The following is a 22,874-nucleotide window of genomic DNA, read 5'->3' as shown; positions in this document are numbered from 1 at the left end:
TAACCACTGCTGGTGGTCAGTGAGGATGGACCATCTACTGCTACACTATTGTTAACTTTGGCCTTCTGGCTCTCCCTTTTTGGTCCCTATTTCTAGGGCTTTAGGGGGCACCAAGGCTTTGCCTAAGCACCGAAGTACTGAATACAAACAGAGAGAATTCACGCCCCTTCCTGTGCATGTGTGGGAGGTGATGTTTTAAACATTGCTGGCTAGTATTTTCATACCTGATGGTAGACTGAGCCTACTTGTGATAGTTAATACCCACTGTTAACCTGGCAGGTCCTAGAATTGCCAAGGGAAGCAAGACTCTGAGCATGTAGACAACCTAGGTTAACTAAGGTAGGAAGACCCAAGCTAACTATTCCATGGACTCAGGTCTGGGACTAAAAAAGAGAGTAAGTAGCCGCATTCGTCTGTCTCTGCTTGCTTCCTGTAATGCGATATGATCAGCTGCCTTCCCCTCATGGTAGGCTGTATTCTCCAAAACTGTGAGCCAAAATGAACCTTTCCTTATGTTGTTTCTGCCTGGTATTTGATCACAACAAGAAGAATAACTAATATACAACTTTAATTAGGGAAGCAGAACTAGAAATCAAATTGCAGCAAAGGTTTTTGGTTTTGGGTTTTGGATACAGGATGTTGCTATGTAGTACGAGATGGCCTCAAACTTTCAACAATCCTCCTGCCTCTGCCTCCAGGGTGCTGGGATTTCAGGTACACAATGACACATGTTGCCATGTCATGTCCAGCTTCTTGTCAAGTTCTTAAATTTCATTGAAGGTTTTAAATCTTTAACAAAACATAGACAATAGCTAACCACCACCACCTCCCACACCCCCCAAAATGCAAAACACAACTTTTCTTTGTTCTGTCTGTCCTCTAGAAATGACCAAGGTGAATAGGCGAGTAATACACCTGGAGAAAGGAACACTTTTTAAAGTTTTCCCAGAATCTGGAGAATACAAAAGTAAAGCATCCTCTGTACTTCTGGTGACAATGATTTATATCCTCTGTACTTCTGGTGACAATGATTTACATAAGCAGAGCAAGAGGTGGGGAATGGAGGGTCTCAGGGGTGAGCAGGCCCTGAGGTAGGGGCTGCTGCACACTCAGGGGCTTCACTGCTTTTAAGAAGACTAGGTTGGGCTGGTGGCTTAGCTCTGTGATACAGTACTTGCCTAGCTTGTGCAAGCTCATGGGCTTTACCCCTGGCATTGGGGAAAAGGTAAAGCAGGGTGACAGAAATCCTTTCCCCTTGTGAACAAGTTCTTATAAAAGGTACAATAGCTATTTTCTATTGGTTGCAAAAATAAAACTGTTTCCTTCACTGAACCCTTTCTCCTACCTTCAATTGATTAGACCCCACAGCTTTTCTCTGGGAATTTTTAGGGCTACAGGAAAAAACAAAACAGCAAAAACCTGTAATCACGTTCTTTGGGAGCTAGAAAAGAAATAAAAATCATTGACATATATATTTGTGGGTTTGTTTGTGTGTGTGTGTGTGTGTGTGTGTGTGTGTGTGTGTTTGTTTTTCTTTCTGAGATGGGGTCTTGCTTCATAGCCCAGGCTGGCCTAAGGCCTATTGAGTGCTGAAACTTCAGGCCTATACCACACCTGGCCTATTTCTAGTTTTTGACTTTCAAGTTATTATGTAAAACAGTTTTCTTCTATTATAATCACCCTATCTTCTTGTGCTATTTATTATATCATACTATCAATCTTGTCCAAGCATTTTCTACATACAGCTTTCGTAGTAGCCTCTCCTGTTTTGTATGTTTGTTCAATGAAGAGAAAATTAATGACAACATCAAGTAATCATGGACTAGCACAGCTAACCTCCAGCCCTGAGTTTACAGAAACAGACAGAAAAGCAATGCTAGCGAGTCTTCAATATTCACGAACATTTTTGTTTTTGCAGAAATATATTCAACCTACTGCCTGTCCCTGCCTTGTGCTTTTCTGTGTAAATTAAGTCATTTTCCTCTGTGACAATGAAATGAGTTCCATCATCTGGAGGTGGAAAGAGAAGAAATGACAGGACTTTGTGTTATAATTGAGTAGGAATCTGCCTGAAAGGGAAATTTTCATAATTACATAAAAGTGCAGGAATCAGGCCTTTAAGAGAAAGTACAAATGCCAGCGATGGGGAGAGGGTGATTTTTAAAAGCAGGCTCCCTATTTCCATCAGACTGTGATTTAGAACATGACTTCTGCATCTCTGGGGATTGCTCTCTGAAGCTCTAACAGAATCCACACAGGCAGGGCCTCTAGTTCTGACCCTCACTTTGCCATGAGCTATGAGGACTCACTCAGACAAATCCTCATGCCTTCCCAGGCTCAGTCTGTTCTCCACTGATGATTGATGCAGGGCTCTCAGAGGGTTGGGCTGAGTCCCAGCTTCTAACTCCCCAGGTAAAGGTAGCTCCTACTCTCAAGTTTGTTCTGATATTAAATAACTCAAACAATGGAAATGGTACCCAGTACATGGTAAAGTGCTCACTAAATGGAAGTTGTGGAGTTTTTTGTTTTGGGTTTTTATTGTTGTTGTTTTGAGGAATTTTTTTTTTTAATGGTGATTTGATGTTGGTAGCAAGACATTTGGCTTCTAAAGACTCACTTGGATGGACTTCAAACATACCTAATATCAATGTGAGGTGAATTCTAAAGCTTTATATACACCAGTGTTCAGTCAAGTTCTCAGTCCCTGGTAAAATGGTACATGGTTTTTTCTTTCTTTCTTTCTTTCTTTCTTTCTTTCTTTCTTTCTTTCTTTCTTTCTTTCTTTCTTTCTTTCTTTCTTTCTTCCTTTCTTTCTTTCTATCTATCTCCCTACTTACCTTCAGTTTAGAAGTCTTCAGTTTGAAAATTGTCTTAGTTGGGGTTTACTGTTGTGAACAGATACCAAGACCAATGCAAGTCTTATAAAGGACAACATTTAATTGGGGAATGGCTTACAGGTTCAGAGGTTCAGTACATTATTAAGGCAGGAGCATGGCAGCATCCAGGCAGGCATGGGGCAGGAGGAGCTGAGAGTTCTACATCTTCATCTGAAGGCTACTAGTGGTAGACTGACTTCCAGGCAGCNAGGAAGAGGGTCTTAAAGCCCATACCCACAGTGACACACCTATTCCAAGAAGGCTACACCTACTAATAGTGCCATTCCCTGGGCCAAGAATATACAAACCATCTCAAAAATGTTCAGTCACATTTTCTCATTTGATTTTTCAAAACAAACCTGTAAGATAAACAGTGTAAGGAACTAAGAACCATAGGGTTAAGGGGAAGAGAAAGTTTAACTCATAAATTTCTCAACTTTCTTTTTTAGTGTTCATTTATTTATTTGACACTATGTCTCTCTTAATTACAGATCTTCTTTCTAAACAATGCCAACACTGAATATAAACGGCTCCCACTCTCAGAAGGAATGAGTGTGAGTCCAATAAGAGTCAGAAGACAATAAAAGGCAAGTCCAATACAGTGCAGGGAGACTCAGCTTCTAGCCTTGGCCCCACCTAAGGAATTCTACAAATGTCTTTACTATTCTGTTGCTGCTATTACAAAAGGAAAGTCAATTAGTAGAAAAGTCTTCTAGTATTTGCTCTGATCCAATTAGAACAGGAGGCAGAGAATTTTCTGAAGAAATCAATGGTAGCCAAATGCATCATACAACTATTTTAGGGTAGAGGATTGGGACCGGAAGCCAAGATCCACTGATCTACTGAGATGCTGAAGACTGGGCCCCAACTTCAGATCACATCAAAGAACATGCTGGCTGCCCTCCTCAGACCTTAATGCTCAAGTGGCAGGGCAGGCTGCTAGCCAAGTCCACAGCAGAAGGGGCAGATACTACCTCACACAGCCTCCTGACAGAACCATAGACCTCTCCAGTAATCTCACGTATGACCTGTTAGATCCATGGGTTCCATTCTACCACACAAGGTCAAAACCGACCCAGCACCTGCTAGACTTCTGTTTTGTTGTGTTTTTCCCTAATCAAAGCTGTTCTAGAATATCTACTTTGGGGCTGCCTGTCACACAACCATTACAGTGTTAGCATGGACACATCTACCACACTGGAAAGCTTTTTGTGCCCTAACCTTATGTCACCTCCTTTGCTCCTCTCAACAATCCTCCTGAGAAGAAGTGAGTGCTATTATCAACCCCCATTCTAGGTAAGAAAAGGAAAGCACAGAGATACTCAATTATTTGGTTTAAGGCCACACATCTAATAACTTATCCTAAACCAAGCAGTGTGAGCCCAGAGTCCAAGTCCTTAGCTCCTCTTCTCTACTAATGTGGATTGAATGTACAATGTCCCCATAGGACCATGTGTTTGCACACTTGGCCCCCAGCTGGTGGTGCCATTTGGGAAGGTTGTGGAAGCTTTAGGAGGTAGAGCTTTGCTGAAGTTGAGGTTCTATATAGCTCAGCCCCATTTCCAGTCTACTCCCTGCTCCCTAACTACAGATGCAATGTGACCAGCCACCTCACATTCTTGACAGTCTGCCATGCCTTACCTGATGTGCCATGATAGAATTCATCCCCTCAAACTGTAAACCATGAAAACTCTTCCTCCCTTAGGATGCTGCTTATCAGGTGTTCGGCATCTGCCCTCTTAGAATACTCACATCTTCCTCTGAGATTCTGGACGCCTGCTCCTTTATCTGTTGGTGCCACCACTTCTCCACATCCTTCCTTGTCTGTAGTGTGTACTCCTTCGTCCACTTCCCGGTAGCACTGTAGATACTTCTGGAACACCCTGGAATTAGTCTTTCCCACAGGATGACAGGTGGCCCGCTAACTAGCTGCCTTTTCAGAGGAGAGACATAGAAACTCAGCCTTTGACAAGTGGATGCCATTCTTCAGGAGAGAAGACCCTAGAAAAGAGGGCAAAGGAACACGATATTCACCACCCAGAATCTCTCAAGATTGGTCTTTCTGATCGACACAGCTCAGCATTTCCTGCCTGCTCACATGATTTCTCGTCTTCCTTTGGTAACCATTTCCTAACAGAACATTTTAGAAGTTCTGTAGTACTAGATACAAACTTTTTATTAGAAAATATAAAGGTGGGCTGGAGAGATGGCTCAGTGGTTAAGAGCACTGACTTGCCCTTCCAGAGGTCCTGAATTCAATTCCCAGCAACCACATGGTGACTCAAAACTATCTGTAATGGGATCTGATGGTTTTCTTCTGGTGTGTCTGAAGACAACGACAGTGTACTCACATATTTAAAATAAATAAATCTTAAAAAAAAAAAAAAGAAAATATAAAGGTAATTCATGCTGCAAACACCAAATACACAAAACCCTCACAGAAAAAAGGGAGGCCACCAAAAGGCCAGTTAATACACACCCTTCCAACAGCATAGGAGACAATGGAAACCCTCCCTCTAATTTATCTAGCATATCAATTGCTATCTCTCTGAACTCCAGAAGAACTCTAAGCACATCTTGACTTAGCTATGTGCTCAAATACTAGAAGAGATCTAAGCACAGGTCTCCCAGAAGGACTACAAATTCTGAACAAAATTAACATTTTTCATATGTATATTTGTGTGTGTGTGTGTACATGTGTGTTATGAGTTGAACAGACCGTTATAGACTAAGCCATGAAATAAATATTATTTAGAAAACTATGTATTCATTTGTTTTTTCATTTGCCAAATACTTATTGAATGATATTAGGTCCACACACTGTTCCAAGCACTACAAACATAGCAAAGGAGTCTCAGGCTGGGTGTGTAAGACACAGAGCATATGCTTACCAAGTGCAAAGTTTTAGATTCTATCCATAGCAAAGAAAAACAAAGGACAAAGCACCTTCTTTTACAGCAACTGTATACACAGAGAAGCAGGTAAGACACAGATGAACCTATGACATAACATGCAGTGGTTCTGTTATAGAACTCTCTGGATTACAACACTGTACAGGGGTCCAGCAGGATAACCACCTGGGATTCAAATCTTAGTTCCGATATTTCCCTGGTTTGCTCCTCAGGTGAATGGCAGAAATAGCCTTGATGAAGAATTTCCCTGCTTTTTCCCTTTAAGGGGCTGAAGTGAGATTTCATCAAATGTTTAGGATGTGGTACTAAAGAAACACTCCAAACTTTCTGCCTCATTGCATAACAGCAATGGAGAGGTAAAAAGACAAGAGAGACACAAGAAAACCAGGCATTCTAAACCGGTATTAATCATCTGATTCTTTCAAAATCTTTTCCATTTTCCCTGGGATTTGGCATGTTACTTACATGAAGGCACTGGATCAAATGTTGCCAGGAGGGTTACTACCGGCTGTAAAAGAGGAGTGCACACTCACAGAACATGGAACTGTGGCAATTGCTGCCACAAGTTGGTTTGCACAAGTTCTTGACATACCATGTCCCACTACTTTTAACATCGCTTACTCTTTTAGGACTAGAATAAGTAGAATAAGTGACAGACTGGGAGGTAGAGAAAAATCCCCTATCAGTTGGGTTTGAATATTCTAAAATAGATCAATATGACTATATAGGAAATAGAATGAACTACATGAAGCTGGATATCAGCAGCCAACTTTATATAAGGAAGGCAATAGGGCTTAGATTTGTAAATTATTAGAACTATCTATGTGAGTCAGGGATTTTATGGTTTTCTTACTAAGTAAACATTCTGAAACCACAATAAGCCAAAGACTGTTAGCAGAAGGCACCTAGCCAGATATTTAACATTTCTTTCCTACATGGCACATAAGGAGAGTATTCTGGACTATTCTGTTCATAAATAAATAGTAATAGGAAAATAAAATACAAATTGACCTGAACTGCTGTTTGGGACTTGTTCCCCATCATGATGGGTAAAGTGCTGATGAGCAATCATCAACAACAGCAATGTGAATGTACAGTAACACTTACTGCTGGCTGAACATGATGCTCTACACTGCACCAGGCTCTTTAATGACTTCTCCTTTGTTTAAACCAATGAACTAAAGAACATTAAAACAGATCTAAGTATATACAAGAATTTAAAGCTCACGGTAAATACTGGTAAATGGCTCAGCTGGTAAAGGCTATTGCTACCAAACTTCACAACCCAAGTTTGATCCCTAAGACCACAGGGTGGAGAGGTGTGTCCACTGACCTTTGTACGTGGCCATGGCAGACATGCCTTCAAAGAAATAAATAATGCAATTAGACTTCATAAAGAAAAGCACACGCAGATCAGAAAGTAAAAGGGAACTGTCTCTTGGCTCAGGAGGTTCAGTGGGCGAAGTGCTTGCTACATAAGCATGAAGACTTACATTCAGATCCCCAGAACACTCACAAAAAGCCCTACACATATGGTGGCACTGTGTTGCTATCCCCAGCACTGGGGGTGGGGCTTGTGGAAACAAGAAGATCCCTGAAGCTTGCTGACCGGCTACGTTAGCCAATTACTGAGTTTCAGTTTCAGTGGAAATCTAATGTCGAAAAAAACTAATGTAGAGAGAGATAAAAGACATCTAACACTGGGGAGCTGGAGAGATGGCTTATTTTACAAGAGTACTGCATCTCCTACAGAGTACTCACAGGGCAGCTCAAACAATGTATACCTACAGTTTAAGGAATCTGATGTCTCCTGACCTCCAAGGGTTTCTGCACACATGTGATATACAGACATGCACTCAGGCACATACAAAAATACACATAAAATTAATTAAATAATGCACATAGAATTAATTAAATAAATATAATTTTTAAATATCAAACATTGACTTCTGGGCTCTACATGTGTGTACTTATGTATATACATATATATATATATCCAAATAAAAACAAAAATAACAGGATATCACTACATAGCCCAGGCTAGCCTCTAATTTTGTTCTTTTGCCTCAGCCTCCTCAGAGCTGGGATTTCATGTGCGCCACCACAACTCTGAAAATGATTGATTGTTCAATGCATTTGAGAAAAATTTAAATTAGAGCTCCAATGCAAACCATAAACTGGCACAAACCCCAGTGTCTTGGAGGGATGTGGGAATTTGAGACAGGGTTTTATTTAGCTCAGGCTGTCCTTGAACTCGAACTGTAGAGAGGATGACCCTGAACTCCTGATATCCCTGCTTCTGTCTCCCAAATGTTAGGCTTATAGGCACCACACACCATCAAACTTAGTTAATAGGAATTCTTTTAAGTACCACAATTAATCAGTCTTACTCCAAAACCATAAAATATCTATATACCAAAAATGTATAAGTTGGTGGGGTGAAACATGTTGGTAATCACAGCACTAAGGAGGCTGTGACAAGAGGATCTTAAATCCAAGGCCAGCCTGAGCTACACAGGTACACAGTGAGATCCTGTCTTAAAGAAAAGAAAGAAAAAAAAATAAGAACAAATTGCTAAAGAGTAAACAAATCGCTGAAGAAAAATATTTGTCCCAAACTACAATGACAAAAGGTTAAACAACTCCATAAAGAGTTCACATATGAGGAAAGAACCCCCAAAACATGTTTAAAATAGGCAAAGATATAGGCATGGAAGTATAACTCAGTAGCAGAACACTTGCTTTGCAAGTCCAAAACTCTGGATTCAATCCACAGCACCAGAAAAGGGGATTGGTGCCTCAAGTTGGGGATAAGACAGAAGACAAAAGCCAAGAAACATGAAAAAAAAAATCAACTTTACAACTAATAAAGAAATAAAAACAACCAAATATCTTGCTTATAGTTTTAATGAAAATAATTATGAGTATGCACTATTAATAGATGTAAATTGAGAACACCTCTCTGAAGCAATTTGGCAATGTACATATGCCAGAGGAGTTACGAAACTGTGATGTCTCACACCTGGAATGCCAGTAGCTTGAGAGGCTGAGGTAAGAGGACTGTCAAGAGTTCCAGTACAACCTGGGCTACCATGAGTTGTAGGGAAGTCTGGGCTATACAGCAAGACTCTGTCTTTAAACAAACAAAGAAAGAAGGGGCAGGAAAAATGGCACAGCAGTTAAGAGAGCACACCGCTCTTGCACAGGATCCCCGCTTGGTCCCCAGCACTCACGGTGGGTGACTCACAATTCCTATGATTGCAGCTTCAGGAAGATCCGATGCCTCTGGCCTACATGGGCACCCACACTCTCTCTCTCACACACACACAGACACACACAATTAAAAATAAGTCTTAAAACAAAAACAGATTTGTTAAGAAAATCCAAGGACTAGATATATAAAACAGATGTTCAGCACATCAGTTCAATCCCCAGCACCAAAAACAAAATAAAACAAATAAATACTGTAAACGTGGAGGCTGGGGATATAGCATAGTGGTAGAGTAATTCCCTTTCACTGTTTGAGGCCATTGGTTCCATCCTGAGCAATTCAAAAAATAAAAAATAAAAATAAATCCCAAGCCCTTAGGCATAGGTCCAAGATCACCCTCAGACTCTATCCACTAGGAGAATAGACTAAGAACAAATAGTCTGTGCTCATGCCTATGAATTTACAGAACTTTTAGATTTCAACCATCTTCTGTTCTTTTACTTACTAGGCACAGCTCTGAGCCATTTCAAGTGCCTGTCCATGGAAGTCCTAATGGGCATTGCCTCTTCCTGGCATCAAAATCAGCCATTTTAGCAGAGGGTGGTGTGTATACAAACAAAACGAGTAAGTAAACACACACTTCACCCCAACAAACGTGTCTTATAAAAACACAAATGTCAACAAACACGTCTTGCAAAACACTAATGTTAAAAAACACGTGCTATTTCTAATTTCCTGCAGGACCTCAGGCAAGTTATTTCGTTTCTGGAACTCCACGTTCTCTGTAAGCTGTGAGCCTGTTAGGATCCAGACGACTTCTGAAGACCTGCAGGTCCTAATTAATACTGTGGGTCCCCCAAAGATGTACTAACTATTGATGGTCCTTTTCTGGGTCCAAACCCCCAACCCCGAAGCGAAGATCCAGGCACCCGGGGGAGGCGAGTAGTAAAGGAGAATTCGAATACTAAGCCATGTGAAGATGTGCGTTCTCCGAGCAAGAGTCCGGAGCTGTCAACAGGGTCCATGGCTGAAAGAGCCTATAGACGAGAATCTCGGAGCTTTTCCTAGTTTGGAAAACTGCAAGGTCCCGGGACTCCCGAGCCTGTCCGCACCTTCAACTCCTGGAGCTAAGCGGGGCCTGTCTCTCCTCTTCCTGAGCCCCAGTAGGGGCTTTCTGCTCTCAGGCTCTGGCCAGCTGCTACCTTCTGCCTCGTTCCCCAAGCTTTACACGAGCAAGACCCAGCCAGTCACTATGGGCGCCGCCATGTTGGCAAAACAACAACTTTATCGGAAGCGGAGGCCGCGGACACAGACAAGAGAGGCGGAGCCAAGGGGGAAGGACGAGTGCCGGAGAGACGGCGCTGACTCCGCCCCCAGACTGCTCGCCCAGGACCGGCCCCGCCCAGGCCTCGCCCTCTACGCCCGCTCTCCACAAAATTCTACTTACCGGATTGTCATGGTCTTACAATTAGAACAGAAGCGGGGGAGGTACTAAAGAATGAAGGTGAAAGGTGGTTAAAAGAGCTCTGGGGTGGTTCAAGGCCAGGGTTTGAATCTCAGCGTCGCAGAAGCTGCCTACTGGGCTGGTTTGTCCGATTTTTTGATCCATTATGGGCCTGGTGAGGGTTGAAGCACTTTTCGTCCATCATATCAGATGATCTTATAACCCCAGGAGGAGAATTACCTAGCCCGGAGTAGAGCAGGAACAAAATGTACTGACAGAAAAACAAGATGTCTGACCTCCTTCCTTATGGGGTTAATGTGCCTCATCGCTCAGCACGCACTGCATGGAGCAAGTGCTTCTTGCCTGTAATAAATCAAGGAATTGCAAAGGAACAATGGTGTAATTATACTCTATCTTTTAAAGGAAGAATCTTTTTAAAGCCACATGTGAGAAGTCCAGCATACTGAGATTTGCTAATAGTGTAAAATGGTTGATATCCAGTAATAGCAAAAACAAAAACAAAAAACAAAAAACAAAAAACAATGTCTGAGTGCCATCTCTTTCTACAGGGCTGAAATCAATTGTAGCTTCACAAACAATCCATCCTGTCACTGCATATTCCCCATCTTAGTTTCTGTCCTCACATGGGTCAATGCAGTCCATAAGGAGGCCAGCAAGAGTGTACACTCCTACAGAATAAAACTTCATTCTGTGTGCCACCCAGGAAACATAGGAAGCTTTTGTCCATTTCCAAGACTTCAGCGACAACAACAAAAACAATTTCCTGATAATTTAAACCTCAAAACACCAGGTTGTTCTAGACCAGCATCAAACCTCACCTGGAAACCAATTCTGTGCCACCATTGCCCTGGTACAGTTTGCACTAGGTTCCCACTGCACTAGCTTTCCACAACCCCCACCCCCACCCCAGAAGTGCCCTACTTCAATTTCAGCTGACTCTCCCCATACTCTCTCCCTCCACACGACACCCTCCCATCCTCACCCACCCCCAATCCTCCCATAAAATCTAATCTACCTTCCCAGGTCAGTTCCTATGTCTCCCCAGACCCCTCCTCTTTACGTAACCTCTCTGTTTCTATGGATTGTAGCTTGATTATCACTTACTTAATGGCTAAAATCCTAAAATCCCCTTATAAGTAAATACTTATACCATATTTATCTTTCAGATTCTGGGTTACATCACTTGGGGTGATTTCTTTTTTTTTCCTAGATCCATCCATTTGCTTGCAAATTTCATGGTGTCATTTTTTTTTAAAGAGCAAAGTAATACTCCATTGTGAAAATGCACCACATTTTCTTTATCCATCCTTCTGTTGAGAGACATATGGATTGTTTCCAGTTTCTGGCTACTTTGAATAAAGCAACAATGAACATGGTTGAGCAAGTGTCCTTGAAGAAGGATGGAACAGGCTTTGGGTATAAGCCCAAGAGTGGTACACCTGGGTCTTGAGGTAGATGGATCCCAAATTTCTAAGGAATCAATATATTGATTTCCATAGTAGCGATCAGGTTTGCACTCCCGCCATCAATGGAGGAGTGTTCCCCTTGTTCCACATTCTGGCCAGCATGAACTGTCACTTATGTTATCTTTTGTCTGACACATCTGAGGGTTCCTCAGCCAAGAGGCTGAACCAGTTTTCCTGACATTATCCTGACAAAGCAACGAGATCCTGGCATGGTGGGGGATGGGTTCCCACTCCCCCCCCCCCTTTATAACCTCAGACTCATAAGTAAACATTGACCTTGATCAGAACTTTGTCTTGGCTTGTTATTTCTCTCACAGCCTTTTCCTTCCAAAACCCCATCTTTCCTTTCAGGAACCCAGTAAGCTGGTGGCTACAGTATCCTTTGTTTAACAGAAGTTTTCAGTTTCATGAGGTCCAATTTATTAATTGTTGATCTAGTGACTGCATTATTGGTGTTCTGTTCAGAAAGTCATCTATTACACCAAGGCATTCAAGGCTATTCACCACTCTCTCCTCTATCAAGTTCCGTGTATCTGGCTTTATGCTGAGATCTTTGATCCACTTAGACTTGAGTTTTATACAGAGTGATACATATGGATATATTTGCATTCTTCTACATGCAGATATCTAGTTTAACCAGCACCATTTGTTGAAGATGCTATCTTTTTTCCATTGTGTATTTCTGGCCTCTTTATCAAAAAAATCAGGTATCCATAAGTGTATGAATTTATGTCTGGATCTTCAATTTGATTCCATTGATCAACACGTCTGTTTATATGCCTTGAAATTGAGAGTGGTGGGGCACCCAGCAGTTCTTTTATTGTTCAGGATTGTTTTAACTATCCTGGGTTATTTTTGTTTGCTTCTTTTTCTATACGAATTTGAGAATTGTCCTTTCAATGTCTGTAAAGAATTGAGTTGGAATTTGATAGGAATTGCATTGAATCCGTAGATTGCTTTTGGTAGGATGACCATTTTTACTATGTTAGTCCTCCCAATCCTTGAGCATGGGAGATCTTTCCATCTTCTGATATCATCTTCAATTTCTTTCTCCAAAGAATTGGAAGTTTTTATCATACAAATCTTTTACTTGCTTAGTTAGTTACCCCAAGGTATTTTACATTATTTGAGCTATTGTGAAAGGTGTTGCTTCTTTGATTTCTTTTCCAATTCATTTATCATTTATATATGGAAGAACTACTGACTATTTTTAAGTTAGTCTTTTTTCTGGCCACTCTGCTGAAAGTGTTTAACAGCTGTAGGGAGTTTCCTAGTGAATTTTTTAGGGTCATTTATGTATACTTCGGGGGGAAAGTATCTGCAAATAATGATACTTAGACTTGTTCCTTTCCAAATTGTATCCCCTTGATCTCTTGCCGTTGTTTTATTGCTCTAGTTAAAACTTTGAGTACTGTATTAAAAAGATCTGGAGCCGGGCCTGGTGGCGCAGGCCTTTAATCCCAGCACTGGGGAGGCAGAGGCAGGCGGATTTCTGAGTTCAAGGCCAGCCTGGTCTACCAAGTGAGTTCTAGGACAGCCAGAGCTATACAGAGAAACCCTGTCTCAAAAAAAAAAAAAAAAAAAAAGATCTGGAGAGGGTGGACAATCTTGTCTTGTTTCTGATTTTAGTGGAATTGCATTGAATATATCTCCATTTCATTTGCTGTTGGCTATCAGCTTGCTACACATTGCCTTAATTATGTTTAAGTACATCCCTTGTATCCCTGATATCTCCAAGACTCTTAACATAAAGGGGTATTAGATTCGATCAAAGGCCTTTCCTACATCTTATGAGATGATCATGTGGGGTTTTTTTTCTTTGTTTATATGGTAGATTACATTTACTGATTTTTTTGTTTGTTGAACCATCCAAGCATCTTTAAGACAAAGCCTACTTGATAATGGTGGATGATGTTTTTGATGTGTTCCTGGATTCAGTTTGCAAGTATTTTATTGAGTATTTTTGCACCAATGTTCATAAGGGAAATTGGTCTGTAAGTCTCTTTCTTTGTTGACTATGTGTCATTTGGATATCAGGGTAACTGCGACTTCATAAAATGAAGTGGTTAATGTTCTTCTGTTTCTATTTTGTGGAATAATTTGAGGAGCATTGGCATTAACTCTTCTTTGAAAGTCTGGAATAATTCTGCACTAAAACCATCTGGCCCTGGACCTTTTTTGATGGCAAGCCTTTTAATGTCTGCTTCTATTTCACCAGAGTTATAGGTCTATTTAAATTGTTTATTGGATCTTGATTTAACTTAAGTAAGTGGTACCTATCAGGAAAAGTTTCCATTTATTTTATACTTTCCAATTTGGTAGAATACAGGTTTTTAAAGTAGATACAATTCTCTGCATCTCCCCTGTGTCTGTTTTTATGTCCCCTTTTCATTTCTGATTTTATTAATTAGGATATTCTTTTTTCTGTTTTTTAGTTAGGATTAGGATTTGTCTATCTTGTTGATTTTCTCAAAGAACCAACCCTTCCTTTCATTGGTTCTTTGTACTGTTCCCTTTGTTTCTATTATATTCATTTCAGCCCTCAGTTTCTTTCCATCTACTCTTTTGGGTGTACTGTTAAGTTGCTAGTATGAGATCTCTCCAATCTTTTTATGTAGGCACTTAATGCTATGAACATCCCTTTTAACACTGCTTTCATTGTGTCCCATAAATTTGTGTATCTCGTGCCTTCATTTTCATCGAATTCTAGAAAGTCTTTAATTTCTTTAGTTCTATTTTGACCCATTTTTCATTCAGTAGAGAGTTGTCCAGTTTTCCCAAGATTGTAGATTTCGGTTTTTTCTGTTGTTGATTATATCCAGCTTTAATTCATGGTGGTCTGATAAAATGCAGGGAGTTATTTTAATTTTCTTGTATCTGTTAAAACTTGCTTTGCGTCTGAAATGTGGTCAGTTTTAAGAATGTTCCAAGAGATGCTGAGTGTTTGAGTGAAAATTTCTGTAAATATCTGTTAGGTCCAACATTTCTCTGTTTGGTTTTAGCCTGGATGATCTATTCATTGATGAGAATAGGGTATTGAAGTCTCTTACTATGATTGTGTAAGGGTCAATATGTGATTTAAGCTGTAGTAGTATTTCTTTTACATACTGAGGTGCTCTTGTGTTTGGGGCATAAATGTTAATAATTGAAATGTCATCTTGGTGGATTTTTCCTTTTGTGAGAATATAGTACCCTTCCCTGTATGTTTTGATTAGTTTTGGTTTGGTCTGTTTTAAAATATTATTGGTTAGATATTAAAGTTGCTACACCAGCTTGCTTCTTAAGTCCATTTACTTGGAAAATCTTTTTCTACCCTTTACTCTGAGGCAATGTCTATCTTTGATCTTGAAGTATATTTTTTTAATGCAGCAGAGGATGCATCTTATTTGAACATCTATTTTGCTAGTCTGTATCATTTTATAGGAGAATTGAGGTCATTGATATTGAGAGATAGCAGTGAACAATGACTTGAATTCTGGTTATTTTTTGTGGTGGTGGCTATTTTATAGTGTGTGTCTTCTTTTGATTTTGCTACTGTGAGATTATTTATTTCATGGGTGTAGTTAACCTACTTAGGTTGGAGTTTTCCTTCTAGCACCTTCTGTAGGGCTGGATTTGTAGATAGATATTGTTTAAATTTGACTTTATTATGAACTATCTTATTTCTCCATCTATGGTGATTGAAAGTTTTGCTGGGTGTAGTAGTCTGGTGTGTTCTCTTAGTATCAGCAGCACATCTGTCCAAGCCTTTCTGGCTTTCAGAGTATCCATTGAGAAGTAAGGTGTAATTCTAATAAACCTGCATTTATTTGATGGGTTTTTCCCCTTGCAGTTTGCAATATTCTTTCTTTGCTCTATATGTCATTTGATTACTGGGTGCTGGGGAGACTTTCTTTTCTGGTCCACTCTATTTGGTGCTCTGTATGTTTCTTGTATCTTTATAGGTAACTCCTTCTTTAGATTAGAAGATTTTTCTTCTATGATTTTGTTGAAAACATTTTCTGGGCCTTTGAGTTGGGTTTCTTTTCTTTCCTCTATAGCTATTATTCCTAGGTTTGGTCTTCTCATGGTGTCCCAGATTTCCTGGAGGTTTTTTGTCAGGGGTCTTTTCAGATTTTACATTTAATTTGATTGATGTATCCATTTCTTCAATTGTATCTTCCGTGTCTGAGATTCTCTCTTCTATCTCTTGTATTCTGTTGGTGAAGCTTGCCTCTGTGGTTCCTGTTCAAATTCCTAAATATTTTTTCCAGATTTTCCTCAGTTTGGGTTGTCTTTATTGATTCTAGTTTCAATTTCAGATTTTGAACAGTTTTATTTCCTTTCACTGTTTAATTGTGTTTTCCTGTATTTCTTTAAGGGATTTATTCATTTCCTCTTTAAAGACCTTTATCATATTCATAAAGGCTGTTTTAGGGTCTTTTTCTTGTGCTTCAACTATGTTGGAGTATTCAGAGCCTGCTGTGGTAGGATAGCTGAGCTCTAGTGGAGACATATTGCCCTGGGTGGTTTTGATTTTTTTTTTTAATGCTAGTGTCTAGGAGTCTGGGTTTGGGATGATTATAGGTCTAGGTGCTGCCTAGATCTGTCTTTGTTGGGTGGGTGTTTTGTTCCTTGGTTTCTGTTTCCTCTCTGGATTTTCGAGAGTGTGATGGCTAAGTATTGCCTGTTTTTCTGGCTTGTTCAGCTGGTTGGCACAGGAAATGTTGGTGTTGGAGGCTGGGGTACTGAGATAAGTTGGTGAAAGGAAGTGTGGAAGAAAAGGTCTTTGTGATCCTTTGGGGATGGAATCAGAGAGGAAGGAGAGACCACAGCAAGGTCTGGGGATGAGACTAAGAAGATTGGATCTTGGGAGTAGAAGGAGAGGTGTGGTCTGCCTTCAACCTATTTGTTGTCTTGAGGCCCTTGGGTTAGCAGGGGATGCCTTTTGAAGTTGAAATCTGGAACAAAGCTACAAGTAGGGAGAGAAAGGTTGAGAGGGAATGATTTGTGGGATCTACAGGAGATGTGGGCAAGGATGAGAGAAGACTGCAGATAATGATCTGCTGCAGTGCTAGGGAGAAGACCAGAGGATTGGGTCTGGGGGAACAGAAAGAAAGAGGAGGGGGTCTCTAGGCAGCCTACCTTGAACCCATCACTCTTAATGTGTGCGTACATATATCACCACCAGAGTGCCTTTCCCCCCATACATAGACATATAACCTCCATCCTTATTCTGGTTCAAAATCTCTTTGTCCTCTTATGAAGTAAAGTTAACATTGACATTTTTAGAAGATTATTTCAAGTGGAATTTTCCTAAAAGTCATTTGCTTTTCTGAAAAGTAACTATTTTTACATCAAAGACAGTAGCATGAAAGTAAATCCTTTCACTTTTAAAGATCATGCTGCCAAGATGCATTATTAAATAAAAGAGACAAGTTGCTTGCGGTGTAGAGCGTGTTACATCTTTTCTTCTTTTTCCTTTCTTCTTTCTTCTTCTTCTTCTTCTTCTTCTTCTTCTTCTTCTTCTTCTTCTTCTTCTTCTTCTTCTCTTTTCCTCCTCCTCCTCCTCCTCCTCCTCCTCCTCCTCCTTCTTCTGAAAAGGAAGTGTGGCACTATAATATATGCTTGTATTTTAAATATATCTGACATTGAGGCAGGAGGATTACTAAGTCAGGAGTGGTGGCACATGCCAGTAATTCCAAATACTTGGGAAGCTGAGGCAGGAGGACAGCACATTCAAGGCTGCCCGACAACTTAATGAGCCCCTATCTCAGAATAAAAAGTAAAAAGATGGCCGGGATAGAGTCTTTGCTTTTCTTCCATGGATGAAATGGTAAACTGTATGCATATGCACTTTATCAAAAATTAAAAAACAAAAGAGCTTCCCTCTCCAGCCTCCATAGGAAATGATTCCCCATAGCCAAATAAAAACTAGAGAAATCCATTAGTCTTCTCTAAGCCTTGCTGTTGGTTCCAACAGACCCAGGTCAGGTGGAGTCATTCACATCAAAGTTCTGTATCACCAAAGTGAAGTGAAGCTGTTTAGTTGACCTGAGAGCTCAGGATTACAGAGAGAACTAACAGGTTTCCCAACAGACCCAGGGAAATTGAGCTGATAATAAAGTCCCTTCTGTCTGCTTTAATCTTCACATAAAAGAAGTAATCTGGAATATCTCAGTGTTAACTAATCCATTATTTCCGTGTGCTGTTCTGACTCCTGCTCCTGCCTTGCAAGGAAAAAGTTTGGAAATGACTAACAAAAAGGAATTTTGTTCTTGTTTCTCTCCCCTTTTGTCGAGGTCTATAAACCAACCCCTCTGCTTGTTATCAGAATCTTGATTTAACACAGTACCTCATTTCCCTGCATTCCATGAAAATTAGGAAATGAAAATTAATAAAGGAACTAGATTTACTGCTTGGTCAGAAGCAGGTTTCTCCCCACTAGGCCTGAGGAGAGTGTACAGAAATTCATGGGACAACGGCCTGAAGATACGTAGACAGAATTGTGAGATAGTTGTCTAAAAGGGAATAAGAATGGTTTATTCTAGAGCCAAATATGAATGATCATGCCAAAGAACACAGATTCAGGTTATCCTCAAAATTGCATTCCAACACAGTAACAATTATGAAGTTTCTATAGCAACAGAACAAGGAAAGTGATAAACCAAGTGTTATGAAAGATGATGCAGCAAGTGGAGGTTCCTTTGGTGGAGCTATGCCAAGGTATACCACTGAGAAATTATGTCAGGCAACAGATCTAGTTTTAAAATGGTTTACTGGGGAAGGGAAGAGGAGTGAAAACCTGGGGGAGGGATAGAGGAGGCAAATAAGTGGATCTGTAGACAGACAGACAGACAGACAGACAGACAGAGAACAAAGAGTCATGAGAGCAGAGAGAGGGACAGAGTGGGGGAAAGCACACAGAAAACAGAGAGAGAGAGAGAGAGAGAGAGAGAGAGAGAGAGAGAGAGAGAGAGAGAGAGAGAGAGAGAGACCACTAAGGTAGTGTACAGTTCTTTTATTCAATGCCCACACCTGGCATACCTGGCAGCTGTAGCAGGTCTTGATATAAGCAGCTGTCAGGTCCCAGAGAACAGGTCAGTGGAACTGCCTGTACACTAACACCAAAACAATTTTGAAACACATCAGAAGAAACATCAGGAGTAAAATGGGGAACTCTGCTATAGGCCTCATATGTTATCTGATGACTAGGATAATATACCCCTGAACATATTGTATGACTTGTCCCTGTCAATTGTTAATTGCTGGGCCAGCTGCACCAGGCTATGTAAATGTTTGTCACTTCCTCACCTGCCCCAAAAGAAAGGCAAGCTGCCATGGGGTAGACTGGGTAGCCCCAAAGCCAACTGGATGAGTAAGGAGTATGGCATCTTGCATAATAAAGAGCTGGCAACTGGAGCTGGGGCAGAAGACAGACACAGGAGACATAAGGAAGAAAGGAACAAGACAAGGAGTCAGAGCAGTGAGTGAGAGCCATGTGGAGAGACGCAAGTGCAGGTTACATTACAGGCTAGCTGAGGGACCGCACCAGAAAAATGGCAACAGCCTTAGACTACACAAATGTCTTTGTGTATTTATTATTAAACCCCAAGCAAGAACCTGAGAGCCCTGCAATAGTTGACAACTGAACATTGGTAGTGAGGGGCCTGTTTGTACATTCCCAAAGGATTTGACCTGAAAGTCACAACGATGTTAGGTCATACATAAACATCAGCAGTGAGTGGCAATTTCAGGGGCTAAGGCAGCCCAAGATAATTTGTCTTCTAACCTATATATTCTAGCTCCCCATACACATTTAGTCACTCTCATAGAATGTTTTAAGTAGGTATGGCTTTTGGGGGTCTGCTTTACCCCACGGAGTATCCAGGAATCATTGTATACCTGGCTGGACTGGAAGGAATGAAGCTCAGGTGTGGGGGGTGGATCAGGCAGAATACAGTTGGGGTGAGTGAGAGGAAAACAGCCTTCACTGTAGACGGTTTTCAGCAAAACAGCTCTCTATATGGGGGGGCAATGAGAGCTATATAAGCCTTGGGGAGTGGGTAGGGGATTTTAGGGTGAATATGTATCATTGACTGAGGCCCAGATGCTAGGAATGTTTCATTTGCATGAAGAAGAATTCTAGGAGCTAGCTAAACTTGCCCTTATAAGGAGAGAGAATGCTTAACCTGAAACCTGACCGCCAGCCTACATGACCACCTCAAAGACAGCAGAGGTGGGGGTCATAAGGCATACATGAGCTGGGACAGGCTTGGACATGTATGACAGGCTTAGAGTAAAGAGGTCAGCTCAGAGCTCTGGAACTTTCCAAATTCCACTGGACCCCTCCCATCCTGGAAGAGACAGGTCAGGAAGCATGTAGGCCAGAAGGGAGAGGCTGAGTAAGCCCCTACTACCTCATTCCCTAAAGACCAATCAGTTTAAAGGGTGCACTGTTCCACCAATCGTATTGTGCCTAGTTGCTGATGCTCTATTCTGCCCCTGGAAACCGTATAAAATCCGTATAAACAGGCCGCTGGGGTCTCTGCCTCTCCTTCGGGTCTAGGACGACCCCAGTGCACTGGAACAAAAATTCCTCTTGCTTTTTGCATCGATTCCGGCTCTGCGTGGTTCACTCAGGGGGTTCCCGGTAAGCTAAGGCTCACCAGAGTCTTACAGGAGCAAGAGGAAGCAGCCCTACTCTGTCCTGCTGGTCTCAGGATGAGATTTTTGGGTCTGGACACATTTCAGCCTCACTCTTGCTCCAGACACCATACACACACACACACCCGTCATGTCACATGGCTTTCTGGATCCACATCACCCCCTTTTTGTTTTTATAAAGGGGAGTCATAGTCATCAGCCTCTATGCTGGGAACAGTATTGAACCGGAACCTGATTGGCCCCCGTAAAAGGGTGGAAACCTATAGGAGTGTGGGTCTCCCTACCCTGGTGGATCTTTGGCCTATTTAATCCACAAGGACAAAAGGAGCAGAGATGTCCAGCAGGGGTTTGGAAACCCTGTGAGATCAAACAGTGAATGACCACATCAGGACCAGCTATCAAGAGGCAGATCAAATTTACTTAGGGTGATTCAAGACTTATAAAGTGTTGGGGGACTGAGAGTACGGACATCCAGGATGGGCAAAGTTCATAGGCTGGGGGCTTAGGGCACGTAAAATGCTTCATTAGCATGGGGAAACATCTCAGGAATCTCAGGTACTAGCGGTACAGGTTTTATCAGAAGAAAGGAAATTGATCTTGTAATCTAACTTAGGCTACATTACATTCCTCAGGTAGAGGCATATGTGGGGCTTAGAATTCCCCAGACAAGGTCAGAGGAGAAACCCCACTAATGAAGTCTCTCATATTGCTCTGAGCCTAGAGGCTATCTGCTCATGGTGGACTTTGACCTTAATTAGCAGAGTTTGTAAGAGCAGAGGGAAGGGCCGGGCATGGTGGCACATGCCTTTAATCCCAGCACTTGGGAGGGAGAGGCAGGTGGATTTCTGAGTTCGAGGCCAGCCTGGTCTACAGAATGAGTTCCAGGACAGCCAGGACTACATAGAGAAACCCTGTCTCAAAAAAACAAAAATACAAAAACAAACAAACAAACAAACAAAAGAGCAGAGGGAAAAGGGGATTGGCATCTAATTTGACAAAGGATTTGATAACCAAGAAAGCAAATTAATAGCATATACATTGTCTGAAAAAAGATTAATGGGCCTGTTAGCTTCTTTTAGAGCTAACTAGCATATAGTTCCTATTATTGGGGGGAGCAATGGGGCAATTTTTAAAAAATAGAATAATGGGGGGGTCCATCCTCAGGGGAGTAGTATGTTATTGCCACAGTTCTCCTCTTTATCTCATCACTAAATATTGAGAGAGCCCTGGTGATGGGCTTCTGGAGACTTCAGCTCACGTAAACAGGTCTTTTCCTGACTAGGAGGGAAGACTGACTGGGCTTCAGGTTGTCTCCATTGTCTTTGGTGTGCATGAGATTGGGAGGAGAGGTCTTGTTCCATGGTACACCTGTGGAGATCAGAAGAAAACTTTGTAGACTTGGTTCTCTCCTTCTACCTTTATATGGGTTTTGAGGCTCAAATTCAGGTCATCGTGCCAGTCCCTGGTATAGTTATCTTCATCCAAGGAAGTTTTCTTTAGAAAATTAGATTATCGTGGGGCTTAGGAGAGGCATTGTACAGGTTTATGGATTAGAAAAGAATGCTGATAGCTAAAAATATAGATTGGGAAAAGTCAAAGGAACTCTTACTAAACGTTGACCACAAAGAGGTCAAGACATGTTTTGACTGTAACCGTGGATCATCAGCATGCTTATCAGATTTTCTCAGAAAAAGGAGTAGAGTTGTTTGAGGTGCTTTGATCAGCACTGTTAAAATTCATGACTCACCCACTGAGTCAAAATTCATAGAATTACCACCTTTCCCTTATCATAAGAGGCTTCCACACAATAGAAATGGGGGGAATCTCTTTTTCTCCCAGTGTTTCTTTTTAAGATATTTGATCTACTCTTCCCACCCACATCACCTCACTTCACACCATCCCGTGATCCTTTTGACTCTGCTGTGATATTCATTCAAATAGTTCCATGAATACCATAGCATCCAGGCTTTGTGGCAGGGGTTAGGCAAACAATGGTGACTGGACAGACTCCTCCAGACAGTCTCCACCCAGCCCTCTCAGTTCCTTTCTTACCCGGGTATTCCTGCCTCTCACTCTCTCTGTCTCTTGTCTCTGTTGTCTTCCATATTGTGGAGCCTGGTCTTCTCCCTCCCTGTCTGTCTCCCTCCTCCCCGTCCCCACCTAGAACCAGAATGGGAAACTTGCTAAAATTGCCATGAAAGTGCTTGTGAGATCAAGTTCTGCCTGAAACCCACATTGCTCCTTGTGTTCCCATGCCAGGAGTTAATAGGAACTCTTATTTAAGCCTCATCTTAAGTT

General features: G+C 41.4%; 1 protein-coding gene across 1 annotated transcript in view; it reads right to left on the bottom strand.

Moving 5' to 3' along the window:
- The window catches only part of Lars2 (leucyl-tRNA synthetase 2, mitochondrial), a 99,945-nt gene extending 89,667 nt beyond the window's left edge, over positions 1-10,278 (bottom strand). Inside the window, exons 1-2 of the mRNA XM_021206583.2 lie at positions 10,112-10,278; positions 4,629-4,877 (exon numbers count right to left, since the gene is read on the bottom strand). Coding sequence (XP_021062242.1) covers positions 4,629-4,859 — 231 coding nt within the window. The 5' untranslated portion in view covers positions 4,860-4,877; positions 10,112-10,278. The remainder of the gene's footprint in view (positions 1-4,628; positions 4,878-10,111) is intronic.
- Positions 10,279-22,874: the final 12,596 nt, after the last annotated feature.

The sequence above is a fragment of the Mus pahari genome, chromosome 10, assembly GCF_900095145.1.
Source record: "Mus pahari chromosome 10, PAHARI_EIJ_v1.1, whole genome shotgun sequence".
In the NCBI taxonomy this organism is placed as follows: domain Eukaryota; kingdom Metazoa; phylum Chordata; class Mammalia; order Rodentia; family Muridae; genus Mus; species Mus pahari.
The sequence above is the reverse complement of the archived record's forward strand: the minus strand, read 5'-3'. Positions and strand labels throughout refer to the sequence as shown.